The sequence below is a fragment of the Pediculus humanus genome, genomic scaffold (genome assembly GCF_000006295.1).
Source record: "Pediculus humanus corporis 1103172107927 genomic scaffold, whole genome shotgun sequence".
Taxonomy (NCBI): domain Eukaryota; kingdom Metazoa; phylum Arthropoda; class Insecta; order Psocodea; family Pediculidae; genus Pediculus; species Pediculus humanus.
Genome location: NW_002987499.1, coordinates 151019 through 175018, shown reverse-complemented (window position 1 = coordinate 175018; position 24000 = coordinate 151019). Strand labels below are relative to the sequence as shown.

At 30.1% G+C, this 24000-nt stretch overlaps 3 protein-coding genes across 3 annotated transcripts; all 3 read right to left on the bottom strand.

Annotated features, from left to right (window-relative positions):
- Window positions 1–232: 232 nt before the first annotated feature.
- Phum_PHUM402310 (dynein heavy chain, cytosolic, putative) lies at window positions 233–18348 on the bottom strand (the record flags this gene model as incomplete). Its single annotated transcript, XM_002428770.1, has 55 exons — window positions 233–387; window positions 464–614; window positions 713–954; window positions 1048–1315; window positions 1401–1629; window positions 1719–1903; window positions 1978–2274; window positions 2365–2615; window positions 2706–2917; window positions 2997–3187; window positions 3265–3591; window positions 3731–4012; window positions 4093–4347; window positions 4435–4635; window positions 4714–4962; window positions 5048–5368; window positions 5462–5823; window positions 5915–6045; window positions 6130–6317; window positions 6401–6685; window positions 6763–7031; window positions 7104–7414; window positions 7479–7704; window positions 7799–7982; window positions 8062–8485; window positions 8567–8752; window positions 8831–9189; window positions 9274–9410; window positions 9482–9773; window positions 9858–10091; window positions 10176–10393; window positions 10464–10655; window positions 10725–10903; window positions 10990–11156; window positions 11232–11482; window positions 11570–11860; window positions 11961–12239; window positions 12328–12466; window positions 12591–12779; window positions 12863–13108; window positions 13198–13445; window positions 13531–13892; window positions 13976–14324; window positions 14400–14592; window positions 14665–14835; window positions 14907–15146; window positions 15220–15362; window positions 15439–15596; window positions 15684–15898; window positions 16000–16312; window positions 16422–16738; window positions 16831–17405; window positions 17481–17714; window positions 17787–18131; window positions 18258–18348. The coding sequence occupies 55 exons, from the start codon at window positions 18346–18348 to the stop codon at window positions 233–235; spliced, it is 13509 nt and encodes a 4502-aa protein (XP_002428815.1).
- Window positions 18349–18791: 443 nt separating this feature from the next.
- Phum_PHUM402300 (uncharacterized protein) lies at window positions 18792–19193 on the bottom strand (the record flags this gene model as incomplete). The annotated part of the gene is made up of 2 exons (XM_002428769.1): window positions 18792–18971; window positions 18999–19193. 2 exons carry the CDS (start codon window positions 19191–19193, stop codon window positions 18792–18794), a joined length of 375 nt encoding a protein of 124 aa, XP_002428814.1.
- A 1356-nt stretch (window positions 19194–20549) lies between these two features.
- Phum_PHUM402290 (Ves G 1 allergen precursor, putative) lies at window positions 20550–21841 on the bottom strand (the record flags this gene model as incomplete). The annotated part of the gene is made up of 5 exons (XM_002428768.1): window positions 20550–20776; window positions 20861–21052; window positions 21138–21383; window positions 21479–21624; window positions 21756–21841. 5 exons carry the CDS (start codon window positions 21839–21841, stop codon window positions 20550–20552), a joined length of 897 nt encoding a protein of 298 aa, XP_002428813.1.
- Window positions 21842–24000: the final 2159 nt, after the last annotated feature.

Sequence of the window (24000 nt, the reverse complement as noted above, 5' to 3'; positions counted from 1 at the left end):
AAAAGGTTAGGACGGAAGGGAAAATTGAAAAAAAATGAAAAAACTTTTTTATCAAGTTCTGCTGCTTTATTATAATAAAATTAAAACATGACCATTTATTTCTATTGTATTAGGAAGAATCAATCAAAATGAATGTTCAAATAAAAAAAAAAAAAACTAACAACTATTTTATTATTATGTATAAAAAATGACGTAGTACGTGATGACGTAGTATGATGACGTAACAGGATAATTAATTAGCTAGACTTAATAATAGCGCCGTTGCTCTTTTTGTCCAATAATCGCTATTTTCCGTTCCCGATTTCAAATCTACCGCAACGATATATGCCGGCCTTCCTGGAGCTCCGGCTCTTATTGGAAAATAATAAGTGGGACAATTGTAAAAACCTGAAAGAAAAAAAAGGTATCGATATACAATTATTTTCCGGACGATTGCTAATGAAAACAAATAAAAATTTTGTACCTTTTGTTCTTTTCTTCAGGACTTCCATCGGCCTGAACCATATGACGGGCATTTCGCAAACGAGTTGCATTGGTAAGGGTTCAATGAGACAAGCATTTTTTTTATGCCATCCGGCACCTTCTAAATAAATTGATTTCACGTAAACTCCATCCTTGAATGAAAAACAATAATAATAATAATAATAATAATAATAATAATTTTTTTTTTCCCGATCGATGGGATGGGATGGGATGGATGGTGTTACTCTACCGGTGGTTTTTCCGCTGCTTCGTACGGTATCGTTTCAAATTCCCACGAAAGCGTATCGATGGATATTTCCTGTCTGCGAGCCGAAGTTTGTAAAACGGCTGTTAAAAATCCTGTTGGAAAAGTGAATGCGGCCAACCAAAATTGTACGGGAGGATGAGTCGTGTTGGCCCAACTATGAAAATGTGCGACTCTCGATACCAAATCCATGGTCCAAGAACCCAAACGTTTCAACGATGGATAAGCTGAAAGAGAGAGAGAGAGAGAGAGAAAGAGATGGAGAGAGTCGATGGAACCATCCGGGAAAGGTACGGATAACTTTTTTTTTTCCTTCTTACCTTTGAGCCAAAGAGAAGGTACTCTTCCTTCGTATATGCACGTGAATATTTCTTCGAGTTCGGCCGACATCAAAACGAAACCTTGAATTCCTTTTTGCAAATCCAACAGGGAATATTTTATCTTGTATAATAAACGATTGTATCTTTGTATTTCCTGGAGCAAAACAACGTCGAGTGGACTTTTATTTTCTCCAATGTTCTTATACGTCGTTTCGTAGTCGATGCTTTCGGGAACTTTCGAAATGACGTCAACGGCCAATTGCATAACCTATTTAATTGTAATTATTCATTCATTTAAAAAAAAAAAAAACTCGACATTTTTTATTTGTTTTCCAAAAAGTAATAATAACAACCTTTTCTTCTTTAGATGTTTCTCCTCCCGTGGTTCCCGAGACTTGAATCTGAAGAGACATGAGAGTTTCGCAAAGAGTTCTCGTTTCGGATATTAAACTCGTTATATCCGCATTTGGATGTTGTCCGAAAGCCTCGGGACGATCGACCGTCGGCAAAGTCGTAATATAATCTCTATAAGAATCCAGGCTACCATCTCGAGGTATGTAATACGTAGGCAGACTGGAAAGTCTGCAAAAAAAAAAAAAATTCAAGTATTATTATTAACGAATTTTTACGTAAGTGACGTGAGAAAAAACGTGTAAAGTAATCGTGTTTGCCTGTAAAATTGCTGTTGCAAAGCATCGGGACAAAAATATTGACTTATGTAAGTCATTAAAAGTCTTCGATCCCAATCGTCTGTCACGTGACCACCATAATTCACGCCCGCTATTAAATATTTGAGTGCGTCCCAGGGAGTATCCGGGTATTCGTCGAGGTATATGCTAAGCAAGTTTTCCGATACCTGTTCGTGAGGCGTACGTAACATTAATAACAAAAATTACTATTTTTTTTTTTGGGGGGGGGCATTTTGCGTACCTCGAAATCGGAATCGTTGAAACTGTAAACGACGTTCCAACCCAATTGTTGAAATTTTTTCCTTTCGAGTAAAACGGCGTGAAAATAACAGAGCGAGAAAAGTAATTTTTTATATTTTTCCTTTGCTTCGCAAGCGTTAAACTGTTGTTCCGTTAATATTTGATACAGACGTTTGAGATTTGCTTTGATCCCTTTCGGCGGTTCCGTCGTCATTTTTATCCCGGCTTGAAGAATCGAAATGGGAAAATGGGGATTTGGACTCGAACTCAACCATAAACGAAAATCTGGATGCACGTTCTAAAATAAAACAATTTTCTCGAATCTTTCTTTTTTTTTTTTTTAAATCACATGGTAATAATTATTAAGTTTTTTTTTTTTTTTTTTTACTTGAGTTTCCGTTCCCAATTTTTCAACAATTTTATCCAGAGTCGGCATCCAACTTAATGACAAATGACAATTGGCTAAGAAAACCCAATTACCGACACTGACACCCGTTTCGATGTATTTTGTCGCGATGGGTGATTGACCCTGACCCAGTGACAACGTCGCAAATCTTTGACTCATTCCCATGTTTTCGGCGAGTTGTAAAAGGGAATTTGTCGGATCCACACCGGGAGAAAGTACAAAGATCAAAGGACCTGAAAAACGTAAAAAACGATCCTTAGTAAATTTCTTTTAAAAGGATTCAAAATTTTTAATAAAAATAAAAGATAAAATTTGACAATTACCGACGGGAGTCGAGTCTTCGAAAACGGCTTTAACGTCCAACACGGGAGGTTCGACGTACCTTTGACCTAAATTACTTATGACGAATTGTGACGCGCAAAATGCCAATCTATCGGGTCTCAAAGAACGAATGAATAACATTTTTTGAAAATGATTTAAATTAGTTTCCCATTCTCCGATTAACGGTATAGATTCCGGTTCGGTGGAAACGTACCTGAAACGAAAATCACGATGCACGAAAAAAAACGCGTGGAAACGGAGGAAAAAAAAAAAAAAAAAAAAAAAAAACTGACCAATTTTGCCAATCTCTGGGAGATTGTTCAAATGTCGTCGCACATCCGTGAAATCCAGGTATTTTATCCAATTCGGTTATGTTGTCCCAAGCGGTTTCCGTCAGCCAATTCGGACACGGATTGGGTGATTGTCCGGACCTATCGAGAACGACACCGCCTTTCAGCAGGAAATTATACTCGATGTTATTGATCTGTAAAAAAAAAAAAGTTACTCATTTAAGAAAAAAATACAATTTAGTCAAAGTCATAGAGTAATAAAAAAACTTACTTTCCCGACCGCGTCCAAAATTTTAATACACATGTGAAACGAAAATAACAATTTGTGCATTTCGAAAAGGCCCCGACATGTATTCCTGTAAACTGCGTACGTGTGATACTCATTAAGATGACTAATTCTATCGTCTAAATTTTGACTTTTAGGACTTTTCTCAATCGAGATGGAAAACAGGGATAAATAAGAATCCAAAGAAAATTGATACATCGGATCGACGTTTCCCATATCGTTCAAAACGAAAAACAATATCGACGCCCTTTGAGCGCAAGGAACGTATCCCGATCTGACCGTGTCGATTTCAATTTCCGTTGTTTCAGCCATCTATTCGTGCAACAACAACAAAAAAAAAAGAAGAAATTTATGGAAAACAAGGTAAGATTATTTTTTTCAATTATTTAATTTGATTAACTCCAGAGTTTTATGATGGGGGGGGGGGAAAAAAAAGGTCAATTTTACCTACCGCTAACGATTCCTTTACGGCTTGTGAAGTAGCTTTTGATGTTTGTAACGTGTCGAATAATTCTTTATTTTCCAAAAGAGATCCTTTGCTCTCGGATAACAATTTTAAAAGTTCATCTTCGAGATTTTGTAATGTTTTTCTCCCGTTTGATATTGTTGTGACAATGTGACTTTTCATTTCTTCGAGTTGAGGTTTTTCTTTCCTCACGACAAGGCCCAACAATTGCGCGAGTAAACCTTCTTCTTTTATCGAAAAATTAATGAGAGTCGTTTTTGTCGATATCTGAAATTTAATAATCGCTTTCATTTTTTTGATTTCGGTCCCCCGATATAATAATAATAATAATACGAAAATAATTTTACCTCCGGCGAATAATGAGGATTGGGGAGTTTTGTCGTTATGAAAAATCGAAATTTATCATTGTACGGTATGTATTTGTCCATCATTTTTAAAACCATTTGTCCTTGCTGAATGACAATTGATTTTTTAAGAATGGGATTAAGTGCCGGCTCTAGAGTTTCTAAAATGTTTTGCAAAAGTACGGGTTTACCCGCTTGAATTGCATTTTCTAAAGTTTTCATATATCCAGATATGCCAAAATCGATAACTTTCAATCCCTAAAAAAAAAACGATATGATAAAATTTACCCAAATTTATCCAAAATCCAATTTCAAAATACTTTAGCGCATGAAATTTTCATTTACGTTCGCAGCTTCCATATTTTTAATCCATTTTAAACATTGACATTGCGGATCGATAATTAACGGCCATCTCGAACACCTCGCAACGATTATACTGTTTTCCGTGCTGAAATCATCGGTCGGTAAACCCATTTGATTCCATTCTCTCACCAAAGCAGGATCGATTAAAAATTCCAGTAAATTAAAATTTGGATCGTATGGAACCTGGAAAAAAAAAAAAAAAATTTTTTAACGACGAAAAAAAGTTAGTAACGTTATAATTAATGATCATTAATTATTAACCTCTTCTTCTTCGATTATACTTTTCTTCCATAAATCAAGGAGTTGTTCTCTGTATTGACTCACAAAAGGTCCCATGTATGATAAAAATGCCGTTGCCAAAAGGCAATCGCCCGGGAGTTGACCGAAATGAAGAGTGCAATATTCCACGGTTTGTTCCCATCTGAGTTTTTCTCCTGCCAATCCGTCGACCAGCATGGCAGCCCGTTGAAGTTTTAATTTTAAAAATTCAGCCTTTGCTTGTAATTCATCCTTAACAACAACAACAAAAATTAATTATTAATAATTTCGAAAAAATGACACCGTCAAATTTAAAAAAAAAAAAACTTATTATTACCATTTCTTTGGTTTTTTCTTCGTGTTCTTTCTTTAATTTACTCAAAAAATCTTGCAATTCTTTTAATTTAAATTGTAAATCGGCAAGCTCGACTTGTTTTTTTCTCAAACTCTCCAAAGTTTCTTCCAAACGAGCTTTTTTAGGTCCTACAAGTCTCCAGACTTTCCCATATTTTTCAATAGCTATAACCCACATGCACAAAGACTTGGCGGCAAGCGAAACTTGTCCAACTTTTTCCGGATCGAAATCTTCCAATTCGGTATAAGTCGCAATTTTTTTCATAATTTTTTCAGATATGTTATTTTTATCGTATTCTCTCAGCTAAAATACAATTCATTTATTTATTAACGCGATCTCTCCACCACCCCCCACCCACCCCCCGTTGTTTTATATTTTTTTAATTACTCTACTTACACTTTTTAAAAAATCTTGTTCTCCCAATAATCTTTTCGATTCTCCCCAATCCGGTGTTATATCTTTCAAAACGCAAACGGCTTCCATTACCATCATAACTTTCGGCGGTGGACGACCGTAGCTTTTGACTTCGGATATATCCTTTTTACTGAGAGCATCCAAAGCCAAAAGTGCTTCCTCCAAAGCAGGCATCGCTTCGTCTAAATCAGCCTGAGCTATTTTCGCCAGTTTTTTACAAGCTATTTCTTCTTCTGCAATTTTTTCCGATTTTATTTTAACAACTTTTGCTTGTTCGTCTGCTTCCCTTCGTTTTTGTGAAATTATAGTCATGGCTTCTTCGCAAATTTGTTGAATTTCCATAACTAATTCAAAAAAAAAATTATTATTTCGAATGAAAATTAATAGACGACGATAAATAATAATAATAATAATAATAGGTATTTATTCGGGTACCTTTAGCTTGAGCTTTTCCAAGATCAGTTGACATTACTTCGACACTACTTTTAGCTTCGTCAATTTTTCCTAATCCGTTTGATAATTTATTGGCTTCGTAATATAACTCTTTCCTTTTCATCGCTATCATTCTAACAAAAAAAAAAAAAAAAAAACAATTTTCAACGTACCATTTTAGGAAAAGGTTAAATTTTTTTTATCGAATTTTTTTTTACTCTTTGTATCCGGCAACCAATTCTAAATAATTTGTGGGCGTCACATAACTATAGCGCTTCATTTGCAACAGCATTTGTTTGGCCGTTTTTGTAACGGAATCGTGGATTATTGAAAATATAGAAGCTACGGCTATTCTTAATCTTTCGTGTAGGGGTTTTAACGGAGAATCTTTAGGTAATGGAGGTTCCTAAAAAAAAAAAAGAGAAAAAGTGCTCCGACTTTAAAATGAATCCGTAAAATTTACATTAATCCCAAAAGTAATTATTTTACCATTGGAATTCCATTCATTGTCACGGTCAAATCAATATCGACCAAATATTTTCTTGCAACTTCGAGCAAGGCTTCTTTTGGCCATTCTAAAAACCAATCGATCGTTGTACAATTGATGAGGGAAGGATATTGACGAAGACGATTTCTAAAAGCTTCTCCCGCAGGATTCATACACAATACAATGTGTAAATTCATAATAACGCGTTCCAAAAAAAACGCAAAAATAGATTCCGTGGTCATTTTAATCTTGGCCTTTTTAGCAGGCTCCGAGAGCGCATTTTTTATCTGAAAATTATATTTATCAGTAAGGTTTTACGCAATTTAAATGCGACGTATAATAACACGTGATTGAATTGAATTACTTCTTCGAATTCTTCCGGTTTGTAAAGATTTGGAACTTCTCCGCTACTCAAAACGTTGTTTATTATTTCGAGAAAAGCTTCTTGAACGACTTGCGTGTCGTTGAATATAAAAGTCGTCCCTTTATTTTCTATTCCGACGTAGTGATTTAAAGTTTTTAAATCTTCACGAAATTCTCCGACGCGATAATTTTTCGTTACTTCAACTTGAAAAATTCCATACTCGCAAATGTAAGCGGAAAGTCTAGTTAACGACTGTCTACCACTTCCACCTATAAAATCAATTTTTTCCTTTAATTTAAAGCTTTTAAAAAAAGGAAACTAAAATTGATTTTATTCCATACCAATTCCAACGGTTAGCATGTTTCCTTTGGGTTGCGAAATAACTCTGCATATTCTACAAATGTGTTCGATGGCATCCCTAAACAGTACCAAATCCATTCTAACAACTCCGGGAGAATTATTGTATTCAACCAATTGATTTTCTATGTGTTTTCTCAATGCTACGGGATCGTTTAAATCTTCGTATACCCAATAGGGATTGACGAAATCTCCGAAAACTGGAGATTTTCTTTCGGGACAAAGATTTGCAAAAGTCAATTCGAAATATTTTCCCAATTGATGATTGATTTCATTTATAAACCAATCCCGATCTCTGAAAGTTAAAAAAATTATTAAATTCTTATCAGTATAGAGGAATTTTATGATCGTACGCGTACTTTTCGTCCACCATACGATCGCTAAAAACTCTGAAACATTCGTGAACCCAAAGTCTTAATAATCCGTTAACTGTATTCTGGTAATCTTTGTGACTTCGGAGGAGTCCCTGAAAAACTTTTGATATATCTCGAAGATTAAATAGATAGTGCATTTTTGCCGGAGTCGGAAGCATTTTAGATATGACTTGCTGATATAAGTCAACGGTCATGCTAGTTAAATTTTCAGCTGGAATATTATAAAAAAAAGAAAATTCATTTTTCAAAATGAATTTTGAAATTTTTTTTTTTTAAAGTTTAGAAACAAAAAAAAAAATTTTTACCGATAAGTTTCACTTCCGAGTAAAAATCAGTAAAATGCTGTTGCAACATGGTAAAGAAAATTCTTTGAATTTGAGAATCGTCGGGAAAAGTCATGTTAATTATATTAAAGCGTGACATTAAACGATTAGAAATGTGATTTCTTCCACCGCCGGGAGGACCCATAGCACCAATTAAATACATTTCCTAATAATAATAATAATAATAATAAAAGATTAATTACTTATCCGAAATGCTGTCGGTTAAAAACGTTTCGAATACGTACTTTTATATATTTTTTCAATTGTTTTTGTCTGTCGTACCAAAAACCATAATCGATCCATTGACGGAGTAATTCTAAAGGTGGTTGCGCACCGTAAACCTCTTTGGCCGGCATGTTTAAATCGTCCAGGAAGGCCAACATTTGTTTTCCTCCGATCGGATAAAAAACCCCTTTGGTCCGCTTTTCCATTTTACTCTCAATCGTATCTTGTAAATTTTGCGATGAAGTTTGAGCCGACATATTGATGGCAAGGACGATATATTTATTATTGTTTAAACCGTCAACGACGCTTTGAACGGTCGATGTTTTACCCGTTCCGACGGGTCCAATTAATAAAGCTGGATAAGTGTTTGCGAGCAAAGTCGAAACTAAAAATTCGTATCTGACGGTGTCTACGGTGGGCACGATTATTTTATAAAAAGGAAGGCTGAAAATAATTTTAAAAAAATTTTTTTTCGTAAATGCAATTCGTTTGAAAAAAGCAAAAAAAAAAAAAAAAGTTTTGTACCTGGGATTGTATTTCCAACCCTCGTTTAATTGAATCTCCCAAGATAGCATTACTTTCTGTTTTACATCCACGTAATATTCGTATACGGTATCGACAACGGGAAAACAACCCTCTATTTCCCGAATAAAAGTATCGATTTTTTTACGTCCATCTTCGGTTACCGTACTGCATATAGACCAAATTGCACTTAAAAAAAAAAAAAACGTTATAAATAATTTACTAGTAAAAAATAATTATAAAACTAACCTAAAACTAAAAACTTACCAAAACCAAAACCAAAGTTTAGAAAATGTGGAAAAACTATCCTCGTCAGCCGGATCAAATCCATTTTCTTTCAGTGTAAAACAATCTAATAAACGGCAAAGCGACATAATACAATTTAACTCTGACGTTTTTATTAGTTCGCTGCAATTCAATCTTTTAAAATCTAATAATCTTTGCACGTAACGGTCGAAATAATCTTCCATTTCGATTGCCAACAAATCGCAAGTTTGCTTTTTAAGCCACGATTGAACGTAAGGTCTCCACGTTAAATCTTTGTAATCGTTATAAACCATTCCGCAGCGAGAAACCGTCGCTGGACTTGCAACAGCGAGATCTTCAACTTCGAATAAAAGCGATACCTAAACAATTGTTTAAAGTACCTCATGAAACTTTTTTTTTTTTTTTAAATCATAACATACTAACGATTTGCAAGAAAAATATACCTGTTCGGGCATTGTAATACGTTCGCTATTTATCAAAGTTAAAATTTTATTGTCGTCCATTACGCTGTTCATATTTTCAATCCAAATAGCGTCGACAGGTCCATCGAACAAAATCCATTTTTCATCAGGAGTTTCCTCTGCGGTAATAGATTAAAGTAAAACTTTTGAATACAAAATTTAATTTTCACAAAAAGAAAAATTTCAATACCCGCACAAGTTTTCCTCATTATTGCCGATAAAACTCCATCTAACCATTCACCGGTGGATAAATTAAATTCCCCGTAAAGCTCTCCTAATGTTAAAGCTTTAGGATTTATAGGATATTCTGTAACCGTTTGATAGTTTCCTTTATTTTGTAACTTTAGAGTAGTCATTGCAGCTTTCAACATTTTCCAACTCGTGCTTTTAGCCGTTCCTGTCGCTCCGACGAGCATTACAGAGTGCCTTGAAATTTTTGTTTCGTATAATTGAATTACTTTTAGCACCATTTTAGGCACACACTAAAAATTTGTAATTTGAAATTTAAATAATTTTTGAATAATAATAATAAAAAAAAAAAAAAGTCGCGACTCATATAACAATACCTGAAGATTAACTTTTTGTAGTTCTGATTCGATTGTGGTTTGTAATTCTGTATAATCGACCATAGGCGGTTGAATTCCCGGAAATAAATCTCTTGTAATACCATTGAAAAGTGGAAGATCATCCGAAGTTAATTTAGCTAAATTCATGTCTCTCATGGACAATAACATTATTTCATCCTCCGGCAAAAGGGGAAGTTGACGACGTTTTCTTCCCGAATAACGTAAAATAGCCACCTACGTAACATTAAAAAAAAAACTTTAAGATTTATTTGTGTAAAAGTCATTCATTATGACAATTACTTTTTAAAATCAAATTACCATTCCTCTTAAACCAAAGTCGTAATGATCTTGTTTGCTAAGTTGTTGCATTGACAAAGAAAACAAAGTGAAAACTTTTTTTGCTAATATTCGACAATCTTTAAATCCTTCCCCGAATAAAATTATTTCGGCAATCAGAGCACTATCGGGAACGACCATCGAAATGGGTCGAAACATTGATTTTAAATTATCAGGGAGTTCGGTTCTTCCAGCGTATCCTGAAATCAAATTATTATTGTTTTAGAAAATTTTTGAAAATTTTAGAAACTTTTTGAACTCAAAACTAACCTGGATTCATGGTGATAAATATTCCACAAGAATGAACTAAATTAATTTCGGCTCCGTCGAAAATAAAACGTTTTAACCGTTGAGATATTGCATGCAATATGGAAAGAATTTGTTGAGCGACTACCGATAAAACCTCAATATTTATTCTGTTAAATTCGTCAAAACATCCCCAGGCTCCAGTTTGTGCCAGCCCTGTGTGTTTTTAATGTCACATTAATTATAATTAGGTATTAGAAATATTTTTATTAATAAAAGACGTACCTGAAAACATTCGTCCCATTGATTTAAAATCTAAACCTTCAGAACAATTAATTACAATCACATAAGCACCCAATGCTTTTCCTAAATCTTTAACCGTTTCCGTTTTTCCTGTACCGGCAGGACCCTTAGGACTTCCTCCCCTATAGAGATGAAGTGCCGTCGTTAAAGTAATATAACACCTAAAATAAATTTTCTCATTAACTATACGCAAAATTTTAAATTTTCCAAACGTGATTAAACCCAAATATTTTGACTGATGATCAACCTATCGGTAAGTGGAGTAATAACTAATCTTCCGGAATTTCCAAGGTATTCGTATCCGTATACGAAATACGTGTTGGTTTGCCTAATAATACAATCATCGATATCTCTATCCCAATAAAATCGTAATTGTGACGACCATTCGAAAGCGGAAACATCCATGCACCCGACCTAAATTCGTCGTAAGTTATTTAATTGCATTCTTTTTAAATAAAATTTGAATCGGTAAAATTTTTTAGTGCTCACTTTGTACATTCTATCTATGACATCACGAGCGTGTATTTCTATTGTTACCAGCGCGACAACCTTAAGCCTTTGAATTTTTGTCAAATTTCCACGAATGGCTTCTGAAAATTTTTGCAATATTTTATTTTGTTTTTTTCTCAATTTTCTCAAAGGCACTTTGGATTCCATCATTTTGCAATGATTTAAAGTACGAGTGCAATCGGTTGTCCATTGAATTTGACTCGATGTTATACACAATTGTCCAGGTTGATCTGAAAATGATAAATAACGTAATAAATAATCAATTTTTAACTTATCGCGTCGTACTACTACTCATAAAATATAAAAATAATAAACACCTTTTATCCATTTGTCTCTTTTTGATAACATTTTTCTTAAAGTGGCTCTTGTAGTCTTTATTTCATTGTGCAGAGTTACTCTCATATTTTTTTCAATGTCACACAACCATCGCTCCACGGGACCCTCACAAAAAGTCAAATTACTAAAATCGATAACTTCTCCGTCGTTAGAAATCATACCCGTAGCTTCGAATTTACCGGAGAACGTACCTTTTCCAAGTTTTAATTTATTTATGTTGTCAAATAGTTTTTTCATATGCGGTTGAACCATTTCCGGTTTTTTCGAATTTCCTTTTTATGAAATAATAACCTTATATTAATTTTTAAATTAATTATTTTTTAACTCCTTGTGTAAATTTTATAAAAAAAAAAAAAAAAAAAAACACTTTACCTAATATTTCTAAAAGATCATCGTTCGATATGAAATAAAATCTTGGAAAAATATAGCGTTTCAATTCAAGATAAATTTCCAAGGCTCTTTGAATGGATTCAAGCTTATCATTTAATTTATTTAAGGTATTTAAAAGGCCTGGATAATGACAAGCTTCGAAAGCATTTTGAGTGGTGTACATTTGCGTTGTGATTTGTTTCCATTCGTTTGTTATTTCATCAAAATTTTTCGTTTCTTTTGACAATTGTTTTCTTATATCTTCGGCTGTGAATATATTTTCTAAAAAAAAAAAAAAAAAATAAACAAATTATTATTAATTTTCAATTTTATATTTTAAAAAGTGTTAAAATTTTTTTATTTAACATACCTAAATACATCCACTGTCTTTGAACATTTAAAGTTTCCTCTAACACCTCTAAAACTAATGATAAACCTCTTTCCCAATAATCAATATCTTGCATAAAAGGTTCACTGAACTTCGTACCTTTCATAGATGCCAATTGTATCTACATTATATAAATTTTTTTACTCATATTTATGTTACTTTTACAATTGTTTTTTTTTTTATAATCAATTCAAATCATATTTTATACATAAAACGAAATATATAAAGTTTTGAAGGGAATTTACCATGTGTTCCTCTAAAGTTTGAAATATATCATCAACTGCTTTCAGTCGGTATAAGTTTTTAATATCTTTGTAATTATCCATAGTGACATTCACTTCAGCCCAAAATTCACTGATGCTTTTCAAACCCGCTTCTATATTAAGCTCCATTGTTGCAGCATTAGATATTTCATTAATTTCTAATGCGAAATCCTAAAAACAAAAAGAAACGAAATAAAAATAAGGACAAAGAGTGTGCAGAGGAATAAATTAATGATTTTAATAATAATAAATACCTGCAATTTCATTTCGATAATAGCTTCCAAAGTGAAATCTTTCGAAGTTTCATCGAAATCAACTTTTGCAATTTTTCGAATTTGTTGCCAATGTCTGGGCCTTAAACAAACATTTTTCATGTCCACAATGAGGGGTAAACACCTTCTAAAAGCATCGACTTTTGAACGAGTGTAATCGACAATATCCCAATTTCGTTCTTTAAGCTCTCTCGAAAGTCGCGTAAGCTTTCTGAACAGGGTTTGAGCCTATAAAATAATTTCATTAAATAAAAAAATATTAAAAAAAAATTTTTTTTTTTATTTAGTGAAAAGAAAATAGTGCGTGTATAGAGTACCGTATTTTCCATTTCTTCGGTTTGTAATTCCCAGAAATTTCCAGATTTATAACGTCCCCAAGCTTCTTCCCATTGATTGGCTAGTTCCCATACCAACTCTAAAGTTGCTAATTCTTTTTCTAATTTTTCCATTTCTGGATTTTCGGGAAGTGAAATTTCAAAAATTGCCAATTCATTTCTCAAAGTATTTTCTTTTTCTCTTAATTCGGCCAATTCGGAACGTATGACGGAGCAAAAGCCAAGGGCCTCTTATAAAAAAAAAAAAAAAAAAAAAAATTAATCGATATTACACCATTTTCATTTTCTAAAAACAAATATTTGAGGGATTTTTACCTTTGGGTAATACATTTATTTTCGTTGGCATTGTTTGTAAAAAGTTTGAATTTAATTCGACTAATTGAAGTTTTAATTTTTCACTTTTATCCAATAACCCACTTTTAAACGAGTCTTTATTTCGATTAAGCATTTCTTCGGCTTTTGCCAAAGTGCTTAAATATTGATTCCATTTTTGTATGAGTAATTTGTGCTTTCGTTGTAACGAATCTTCTATTTCAACTTCGTATTTACGTAAGACTGCAAACTGATCGGCAATTTTGGGAAATTCTCTTTCTTTCATAGCAATATCATTTGTTAAACGTTCATAATAAGTTAATGTTTGCTGCATTTCAGCTATATTTCGGGGTTCGTGCATAATCCTTTTAAAAAAATTAATTTATTATTACTTTTTATTAAAACAAAAAAAAAAAAAAAAAAAAAATACATTTTGTGGGAAACCTACGCGTGTGAGTGATAATTGCAATACTGAAGTAAAGCTTTTATACTTTTTTCCGCCATTTTTTTTAACAATTCAAGAAGTTTCTCTTGCCAAGTAGAACAATGTTGTACAATTTCTATTTTTAATGGTCCCGAATTAATTTTAATAAAATCGATGCAAGTTTCAGCTTCTTGCATTTGAACGTTATTCGCCACTTCACTATAACGAGAAATGTCAGCTTCAAACGTTACGACAGAAGGATTTAATTGTTCGTATCTTTGTATAAATAAATCCTTGTTAACTTCCCAAATATCACGAAACGGATCCCATATTCTTAAATGTTGTTGTACCAAATTTAAATTATATAATACCTCTATTAACAATTAAAAATCTTCAATTATTATTTTATTTATGTTAAAAATATTAAAATAATAAAAATTTCACCAGCCTTGATTAATGGCAAATTGTAAACGTAAACACTCTTCATCGTTTTCAATCACGGCATAAAATGGTTTTTTAAAAAAACCTTTTAGTTTTAATCTGTCATACAGTCTAGGAATAGGTTTTACGAATTTAACAACTTCACTTAAGCATTTTTGCCCAAAGCTTGAAATTGTATTTAAATTAGGATTAAATGTTATCTAAAATAAAATAATATTTAATTTTCAAATTATTATCTAAAAATTTTTCTCGTATAATAAAAAATTTAATACTTTGTTATCCACTAAATTTAACGATACGCCGATTATTGGAGAAGGACCGGTAGTACCATCACCGTGTAAAAGCTGCATAAAAGTTTGCAACGAAACCTTAACGCACAATCTTAATGATTCCTCCATTAAAATATCTAATTGAAGAATAAATTTATGCCAAACGTCGCCCATCTTTAGAAAATTGGAAAAAATTAATAATCTTTACCAAATGAATTTATTTAAGTATTAACTTGTAAACTTACCGCAACTATGTCGTTTTGAAAACCCTCGTATATAATCGTAAGATATTTAAGAACTTCTTGGTAACAATTAATAACTTTTGCCGATCCTTCCTCTAAAGATTTTTTTAAAACAACCTTTAAATCTTCCATTTCATAAGTTACATCTTCCGGAATAAGTACAAGTACACTGTCACAAATTTGTTCGCAAAGAACTACGATTTGTTTAACAGAATTTTTATAATCGTCTACAAAATCTTGCAACTATAAAAATTTAATTAATTAAATTTTTTATAATAATAAAATTATTAATTAAATATTTTAATTCAACACTTACTTCGGCTGTTTGACTACTGACTTCCGTTATATACGCTTCTGAAAACTCTGACGTCCAATCTATTCTGTATAGACCAGGTGCTATTTTTTTATCTACTTTTTTGACCAATTCTCGAAATAATAACCGCTCTTCATCAGATAAAGCTGAAAATTTATTTTTTTTTTTAAATTGTAGAAAACTTAATAATTTGCCTAAAAAAAAAAAAAAGACTTTTCAAACCTGATATAATTTTATTATAATCTAAAACCACTGTTAAAACGTGCTCATATAAAATTCGAACATTTTTCCATTTTTTATAAAGTTGTTCAGCTGGATGAGGAAGATCGAATCCAAGGTATAGCCAATATGAACATTCGTTAGCAACGTTTAAACACACTCTGAAATTAACAAGTTTTTTTATCATGACGAAAATTACATCAATCTACGACGTTTTTTTTTTTTTTTTTTTGTTATATATTATTTACCCGTCAAAATTATTTTCCAACAATCCAGGCTTAGAAGTGCTTCTTCGCATCAAAGGCCGATTTAATCTCTGAACAATATTATCCTCTAAAGTATCATTCCATTTTCGAAATAAATCCTTGATGTGCTCTTTGATAGAAAGCATTAATTGATCGTATTGTAGTCTCACTTCCATGGCTATACCACATTTTGGCAACCACAAGGCATTTTCAATCATCTGCAATATATATGTATATAATAATATCTCGAATGACAAATTTAATTATTAATACTCGCTATAATGCAGGTTTAAAAAATTTTATTTGCAATTAAATTCACCTCTTTCATGTATAATAATTTTTTCTTTTTTATATGAGCCATTATTGCTTTACCTCCAAAAGTTGGAGAAAGAATAGGCCTGTATTTTTGTTCTTCGACCAATTCCTGTTTCACTTCATGTATATTATTCATAAACGTTGACCACAATATCGCTGTGTATTTTTCAATTAATGGATACAGTGATTCTCTAAGAGAATAATGGTAAAATGCTTGAAGACCGTATATAATTTCTTCGACGTTATGAGTTGGTTTAACAGTAGCTGCAATCAAATTTTCAACTATTTTTTCAAGCTCTTTTATTCGGGATCGAAACCTAAAAAAAAAAAAAAAAAAAAAAAAAAAAACTTAAATAATTAAATACTTTAAATACTGTATACACTTTAACTTTTTTTTTTTAAAACTTAAATTCAAATTTTACGAACTTTAATATTTGCTCAGGCCAATTCGGAACTAATATATCTAATATAATATTTTTATACTGAATTATATCTCCTAAGTAATCTTTAAAATTTTCTTCTATATTGTCTACGACTTTTTCAAAATTCCTTCCTTTTGTGCCACCAAAAATTGGCTTTCTAAGCGTTTCCGTTTCACTGTAACGGCCAAACGTGATCATAGCATTACAAATTTCAATAAAATCTTTATTTCTTTGAATGAAAGAGTCAACATGATTAAAAATTGAAGCCTTATCTAAATCCCACGGTTGTTCTGGATTTTTTTCAGAATGGCCTTTGGCAATCTGAAAAAAATTGTTTATTTTGATTACAAGATAATAAATTTATAGCAAGGTTTATTTGCATTAGTTTAAAATAAAAATATCAGAATACTCACAACATCATAAATAAGTTTGTACTTTAAACAACAGTCAATGTTTCTTTCTAAAATTTTTATTCCGTTTTGAGTACGACCCTTAATTAATATATCATTTAAATCTACGAAATTTTTGCATTGTAAAATAATTTGATTGCTTAGATTTCTGCATAATAAAGTCACTCTTTCTTTTGTGTTATAATATGGGGAATTTAACCATATAAATCTGAACAAATTTAGAAGCTTAGGAATATGGTTTGTCATTGAAGCCGGAGAAGTTTCCAATGACAATTCCTCACAAGGTTTTTTTAATATTTGTAAATACTCTATATTACTTTTTGCTTCCTCCGTTGCTTCCATTACTTCAGTTATTAAAGATTGAAAAGGTCGTAAATAAGAAGACTGATGTATTGTCAAAATGTCTAAAAAGTGCTTCAAAGCTTTCGATTTTAATTGATAGGATAATCCTGATAAATTTTCCCATCGATAAATCCAAAAATTATATTCATCCAAGGGTGACAATAATTCTGAATGTGATGTTTGGTCGCTATCACTAACTGCTATCCTCATTTGCCTAGACCAATGAATCACAACTCCTAAATAAATTAAGTTAATTTTAATTGTTATCACAAGTGATGAAACAAATTGAACAATAATTGATTATTAATTACCTTCTAATCTACGAACAAGTTCTTTATCTTCAGCTGCCTCGTGAAGAGGTGCATTTAAACCATCCTGGGGAACATACAAAACGGAAAGTCCAAGCATTTTATGATGCAAATCAGTTAATTTTGCTAAAAATTCATGCATATGAGAACAAAAATCTCCTTTAACACTGTCTGGCCAAGATGTGATGTTAAAAAATATAGGTGCATAAATGTTTCCGAATAAATTTAAAATTGAACCTATTAAGCAATTATAAAATCAATAATAGGAATACTTATTAAAGAATATAATAAAAGTTTTCAAACATTTACCTTCAACAGTATTGTTTAAATTTCCAAAGCTTATTTCTTCATGAAAATTTTCTGGATCTATTTCCTGATTTTTTTCTTTTATGAAATACATGACATCGTGAATTGGTATTTCAGGAAATTCAAAAGCGGCACAAAGACTTAATTCATTATAATATATAACTAATAACTCTGCTTCTGGATTCATAAAAAAGTCTTTTATAACTTTTTCACATTCACTTGTCCAATCTTCATTGTGAAGATCGAATAAAACTGTAAACTTTTTGACTTTAGATACTAATATATCATACTTATCAAGTATTTTAAAACTCTCTTCTTCGTATTCGTCTTCATTTTCATCTTCTTCATCTATAACAAGTTATGATTATTTATTTCATAATTTCAAATGTAACATTTACTTATAAATACTTTTATTATTATTAATAAAAATTATGGTTTAAATCTATATTTCAAATTTTAAATAATATCAGTTACCTTCCATAAGCTTTCTTAACTCGGAATCTTCTTCTCCTTCGCTAGTTTTGTTCGATGGGGTGTAAGAAGGAGTTGCTTCAGAAGATTCCATTCTAAATGTTTATTTTTAATTTAAAAAGTATAAGTTAAATCTATGAAATATACTGTAATTAGGTGAGAAACAGATACATTGTAAACAGTCTGATACTACAGCTAATACAAGTGAATATATACATATACATTTGTGTAAACAAAAATGTTAAATGTTTCTATGGTGATAATAATAATTTCAAAGTTTGATCTTAATAAAATTTATCTGAAAAAAAAAAGAAAAATTGCACATTAAGTAAAAATAACATATATTTATATCTTAAAAGTATTAATAATATTTATGATACAAAGATTAAACTTGATTTTGCTTGAAATTCATATAAAAGCAAAGTAAAATTTTTTAAATTTATTATATTATATAAATGTTTGAGTTATGTTTACCTTACTATTACTTTTTTTTATACGGTTTCTCATTGAGAAAATATTAAAATTGTGATTACTAATTTAAGGAAGTTTCGACAATTGTTTGATATTTTTAAAGGCTGGGTTTCTCATTCGTATTGCCATGCATTGGTTCCAATATATAATTAAATTTTCTGTACTTTCTTCAAATCGTTTAATGGTCTTGACTAATATATGAGGGCGATGGTATGATGTGTATAACATGCCAAATATTATATACGGCTTCATTTCATCAAAATTATTTAAAACGCATTTTAAATCAAGTTTAAGAAATTTTTCACTTTTCCCTACAGTCATATTTTGAAATTCCAAATCATGCCCTCGGCCATCAATAACAAAAGCCAAAGTTTTAATATTTAAATTTTGCAATTCATTAAGATCTTTTACATGTGATAATTCGGAAATGGTGTAAAAGACATGAGGTTCATTTTTAAAATTAGACATTTTAGGAATAATATGTGATTACACTAAAACAACAGATATTCTTATAGTCAGCAACGAAAACGACTTCTGAAAGAAATGGCGGTTTCACGCAAACTGCGAGAAAAAAGTTCGTTAGTTAATTTCGTTTCCGCCCTACTAAGCCGGTATATCCTCAGTACTTGACACATACATGTAATGAATTCAAATAATCGTAAGAAGTTTTATAATATTTTATTACTGAGTAATTGTTTTTTATTTGATTTATTTAATTTTTATTCATTTCTAATAATGTGATTACATATTTTTTTCTGGTTTCTTTTTTTTTTAAATTGCTGTAGTAATTGATTTTAATAATCAAGATTTAGAAGCCAAATGTAACACATTGGAAAATGTGATTGCCCAAGATTTAATTCTATTAGGCAAATTAACGACATTAAACAAAAAATATGAAAATTTAAAAAAGAGGTAATATTGAATTTTTATTAATACTGAGTGAATAAAAAAATATTAGCTTTATTTTTACACAATTGAAATCATAATGTTGCAGTTTATTGTTGACAAAAAAAGAAATGGAAGACATTAGAGCTGAATTGCAAAAAACATTATTTTATAGAAATATAACTTTAGATAAGCAAAAAATATTATTTCATAAGGAAATAAATGAAATTTTATTAAAAAGAAATAATTTTAAGGTAGTATTTACACATTATATTTGATCAATGCTCAAAATTATTGAAACATGTAAAACAGGGTCCTATATAAATTACAATTAATGTTACAGGTTTCACATAAAAAAATATCAAATCCTTCTGCTGAATTAGAAGATTTAATTAAAAATAATGAAATTTTATTAAATAAAAGTTGTAAACTATCTAATTTACTGGAATCTACCATGAGACAATATAATAAAGAAATAACCAATGCAAGACAATTACTAAAGGATAAAATATGTGAATTTTGCTTTATTTGGTTGAAGTATATGAAGTTAAAAAATTGATATCATTTTTAATTCTGGTAAACAACAAATTTATTTTAAATAATTTTATATAAAAATAATTATAAAAAAAAAAAATTAAAATTAAAATTGACTTATAATAATTTATAATATTAAATAGATAGTTATTTTAAAAAAATTGAAATTTGTTTTACACACACAAGTAGACACATTACAATTGAATTGTATTTTTGTAAATTATCAATTATTGCTTGCTCCTAATTTTTTTTTTTTTTAAATTTTTTAAATTAAAAACATCACTAAATTTTTTTTTTCTCTAGCATATACTTAAAAATTTTGGTAAGTATCTTAAAATCATATTTCAAAATTCTATCAAGTACTTATATTTTTGGCATTCTGAATAATTTTTTTGTTTTTTTTTTTTAGTCAAAAGGACATGCAGCAGTGTGTTTTAAAGTGACGCAATAATGTCCTTTGGCATCGTCCGGAGTATATTCTCCCATAACAACTGGATTTCCTGGAAGCCTTCCTAATGATCTGCTTGTTCTAGGACACTTAGGCGTGCAAGGTACACCCACTGTTTTTCTTGGATTTATGACTGACATTGCATAGTAGCATGCGCTTAAAAAGTGACTACAACGTGCTCTTCCTAAATTTTTTTAAATTCAATAATTTCATTAACTGAATTATCATTTGCTTTTAAAATTTGATAGGGAAAAAAAAAAAAACATACGCAATCGATGGCCTCTACAACTAGGTTGAAATCTTCCTCCATTTACACAAAAGTCAATATCACCCACTTGTGAGGTTTCACCCAAAGCACCCGCATTCGTATGTATAACTTGAACCACGTTTGCATCATCTCTTGTTAATCTAAACGCCTCGTTTCCAAATCTATCTATCAAAGGTCTAGCCGGATCCAAACCTAATTCGACAACAAATAATCAATTTAAAACAATTTTTTAATGGAAATTCAATTATAAAAATGTAACTCTTCCATCGATTCTTACCCACTATTTTATGCATTCTTTTTGTGAGGTAGTTGTTCATCATTCCACATATGTGAGCACCTAATGAATGACCTATACATGTTGTCGATTCGGCCGATGCACCGGAAGCAGTTAAAAACGAATATAATTGAGCTGTGCATTGTGCGACTAGTCTTGTATTACTTATAGCTGATAGATAACATGGAAACCGAGTTAAAACACCCCAATCGATTGCTAAAACGTTATGATCTCCTCTTTTTAAGTATGCTAGAAAAATAAAATTGAATATTTTAATTTAATATTAAATTTTTTTTACAGGGAAATAAAATTTAAATTATATTTTGTTTATTTTCAGAACTTACCATCTCTGATAAAACTCAAAGGCATTTTTCCTTCGGTTCCATTAAATCCGTGAACTATAATAACATTTCTTTTATGGGGATCCCAACCGTTATAACGTAAAGAATATGGATTCGTTACATCTATTTTTCTTCTAACTTTATGTTCTCTGTAAGTTTTATCAAATCGAAAGTAAATTTTTCCAATTGTAAAACACCAAAACTAATTACAATTTTTTTTTTTCTCATTGACAGGTATTGGATATTCAATAATCAATTGGATAAATTGAAAAATACTTACGGAGTATATAAATAAAAACGTATATTATCATCGGGACAAAAACTAGTTTTTTTATATACGCATCTCCAATATCGTATATCAAACATGCTTGTGAAATATCCAACGCTACCTGTAAGTAACAATTTTATTAAAATAATTTTTTATTACCCGTTGTTAAGATAAATCAAGCGAAAAGTTTTTTTTTTTTTTTTTCAATCAAAAACGTTAACGATTCGTCATATAAATAATAATAATAATTATAAATTATTTCCGTTTTAAAGAGAAATTTCAAAAATATTTTCATGCCGTATTATATGTATATAAATTGATGATGATTATGATGATGATGATGATGATGATGATTTACATTAAAGGTACGCACACACACACACACACACAGATTTTTTCGACATTTTTTTTTTGACAAAATGGCTTTCGATCATTATATTATAATAATTCCCATATGGATTTTTCATTTATTTTCATATTAAAATTACGTTAAATAATTACGTAAATAGTAAAATTTCGTCAATTAAACCGTCGTGTAAATATATAATAATTACACACAAATCGATTTCAAACGCCATTTTGATTAAGGCATTAGTAAAACGGTAAACAATTAATTACGAATTGATTTTCGTAAGAGAATTTTCATCTTAAGCAAAATTAAATTTCGCGTTATGTATCTATCATTTTGCCATTTTATTTATTACGGATCGCTAATAACCCAAAATTAATTTACGCTTTTTAAATTTTCCACATTTCCGAGTCTTAGTTATTACATAGTCCATAAATTTATTATTATTATTATTAATAAAAGAAAATTTTTTAATAAAGAGAAAGGGAAATGAAATGAAATTTATCGTACGAATCAAATAATAATAATAATCGAAACAACACATAAATAAATAAATTATTAATTAACATATTATATGATTTATTCATTAATGTGTGTGGTTTTACTACATTATTATTATTATTATTATTATTATTGTCAGTTAATTATAATAGAAAATAAATTGTATGTATGACCCTGTTATTACAAACACTTTTTTACAAGGCATTATAATAAATTTAAAGATGGGGCTTTAAAACAAGGTACAGACAAATTAATTAAGGTTTTGTAAACAAAGAAAAATTTAATTATATTTTAGTTTTAGTTTTTTTTTATTATTCGGAAGGTACGGTTCGTTCATTATTACATATTAATCTTGTCATTGGCTAAGAAAAAATTTCATCATTTAATTATTATTATTATTATTATTATTATTATTATTATTAATTACATAACGTTTAGTCATGAGTAATTAAATACATGTCAAAGTGTGCGTAAGTAATAATTAAATGAGTAATTAACGCGTGCAATGTCATTTTCTATTAAATAAATAAATAAATAGTAATAATATATATAATATAATAATAATAATAATATGAAAATAAATAAACAAATTGATACTCGGGTCACTATTTTTTTTTTCGGTTGATGAATATTTAAAAAAAAAGAAATTCTTTTTGTTAATTTAAAAAAAAAAACCTGATTGCGTAGGTTTAAAAAAAAAAAAAAAAAACCATTTCGTTTACTTCTTAAAGAGATGTATTATTATTATTATTATTATTATTATTATTATTATTATTATTATTATTATTATTATTATTATTATTTTACGACCGTGAATATTGTCCGGTTTTGTAAATTTTGACACTTTAGTAACACATCACATACATACAATGCCAAGGTTTGAAAAATTTTTTTTTTTTTAAATTCTATCATTTTGTTGTTAAATTGTTTCTTATGCAATTGTATGATTTTGACAACCAAGGTTTTAAACAAACATTGGCAAATTATTTTTTTTTAAATTATAAATAAATTTTATTGACAAAATCTCCCCCCGCTCCCCCTTCCCCCTCGTCAAGGTAAATGTTAAATCGAACCATGAACGATATGAATACCAATTGATTGGTGATCTTCAATCTTCTTTTCCATAGCCTTTAATAAATCATTTAATCGACCTTATTGTTGTACCTTATCGTAGTACCTTATTGTTATACCTCATTGTTGTAGTAAAATTTAATCACGTGGTATTTAATTAAGAGAAACACCCTATAATCATCGATCCGATGTTAAGTTATGTTTATTTATTTAATTTTCACGTGCGAATAAAATAAATAAATAACTAAATAAAAAGCATAAAATTTATTTATTTATTTATTAAAATTCGAATAATTATTATTAAAAGAGTTAACTGATCGTAAAGCCTTGACATCG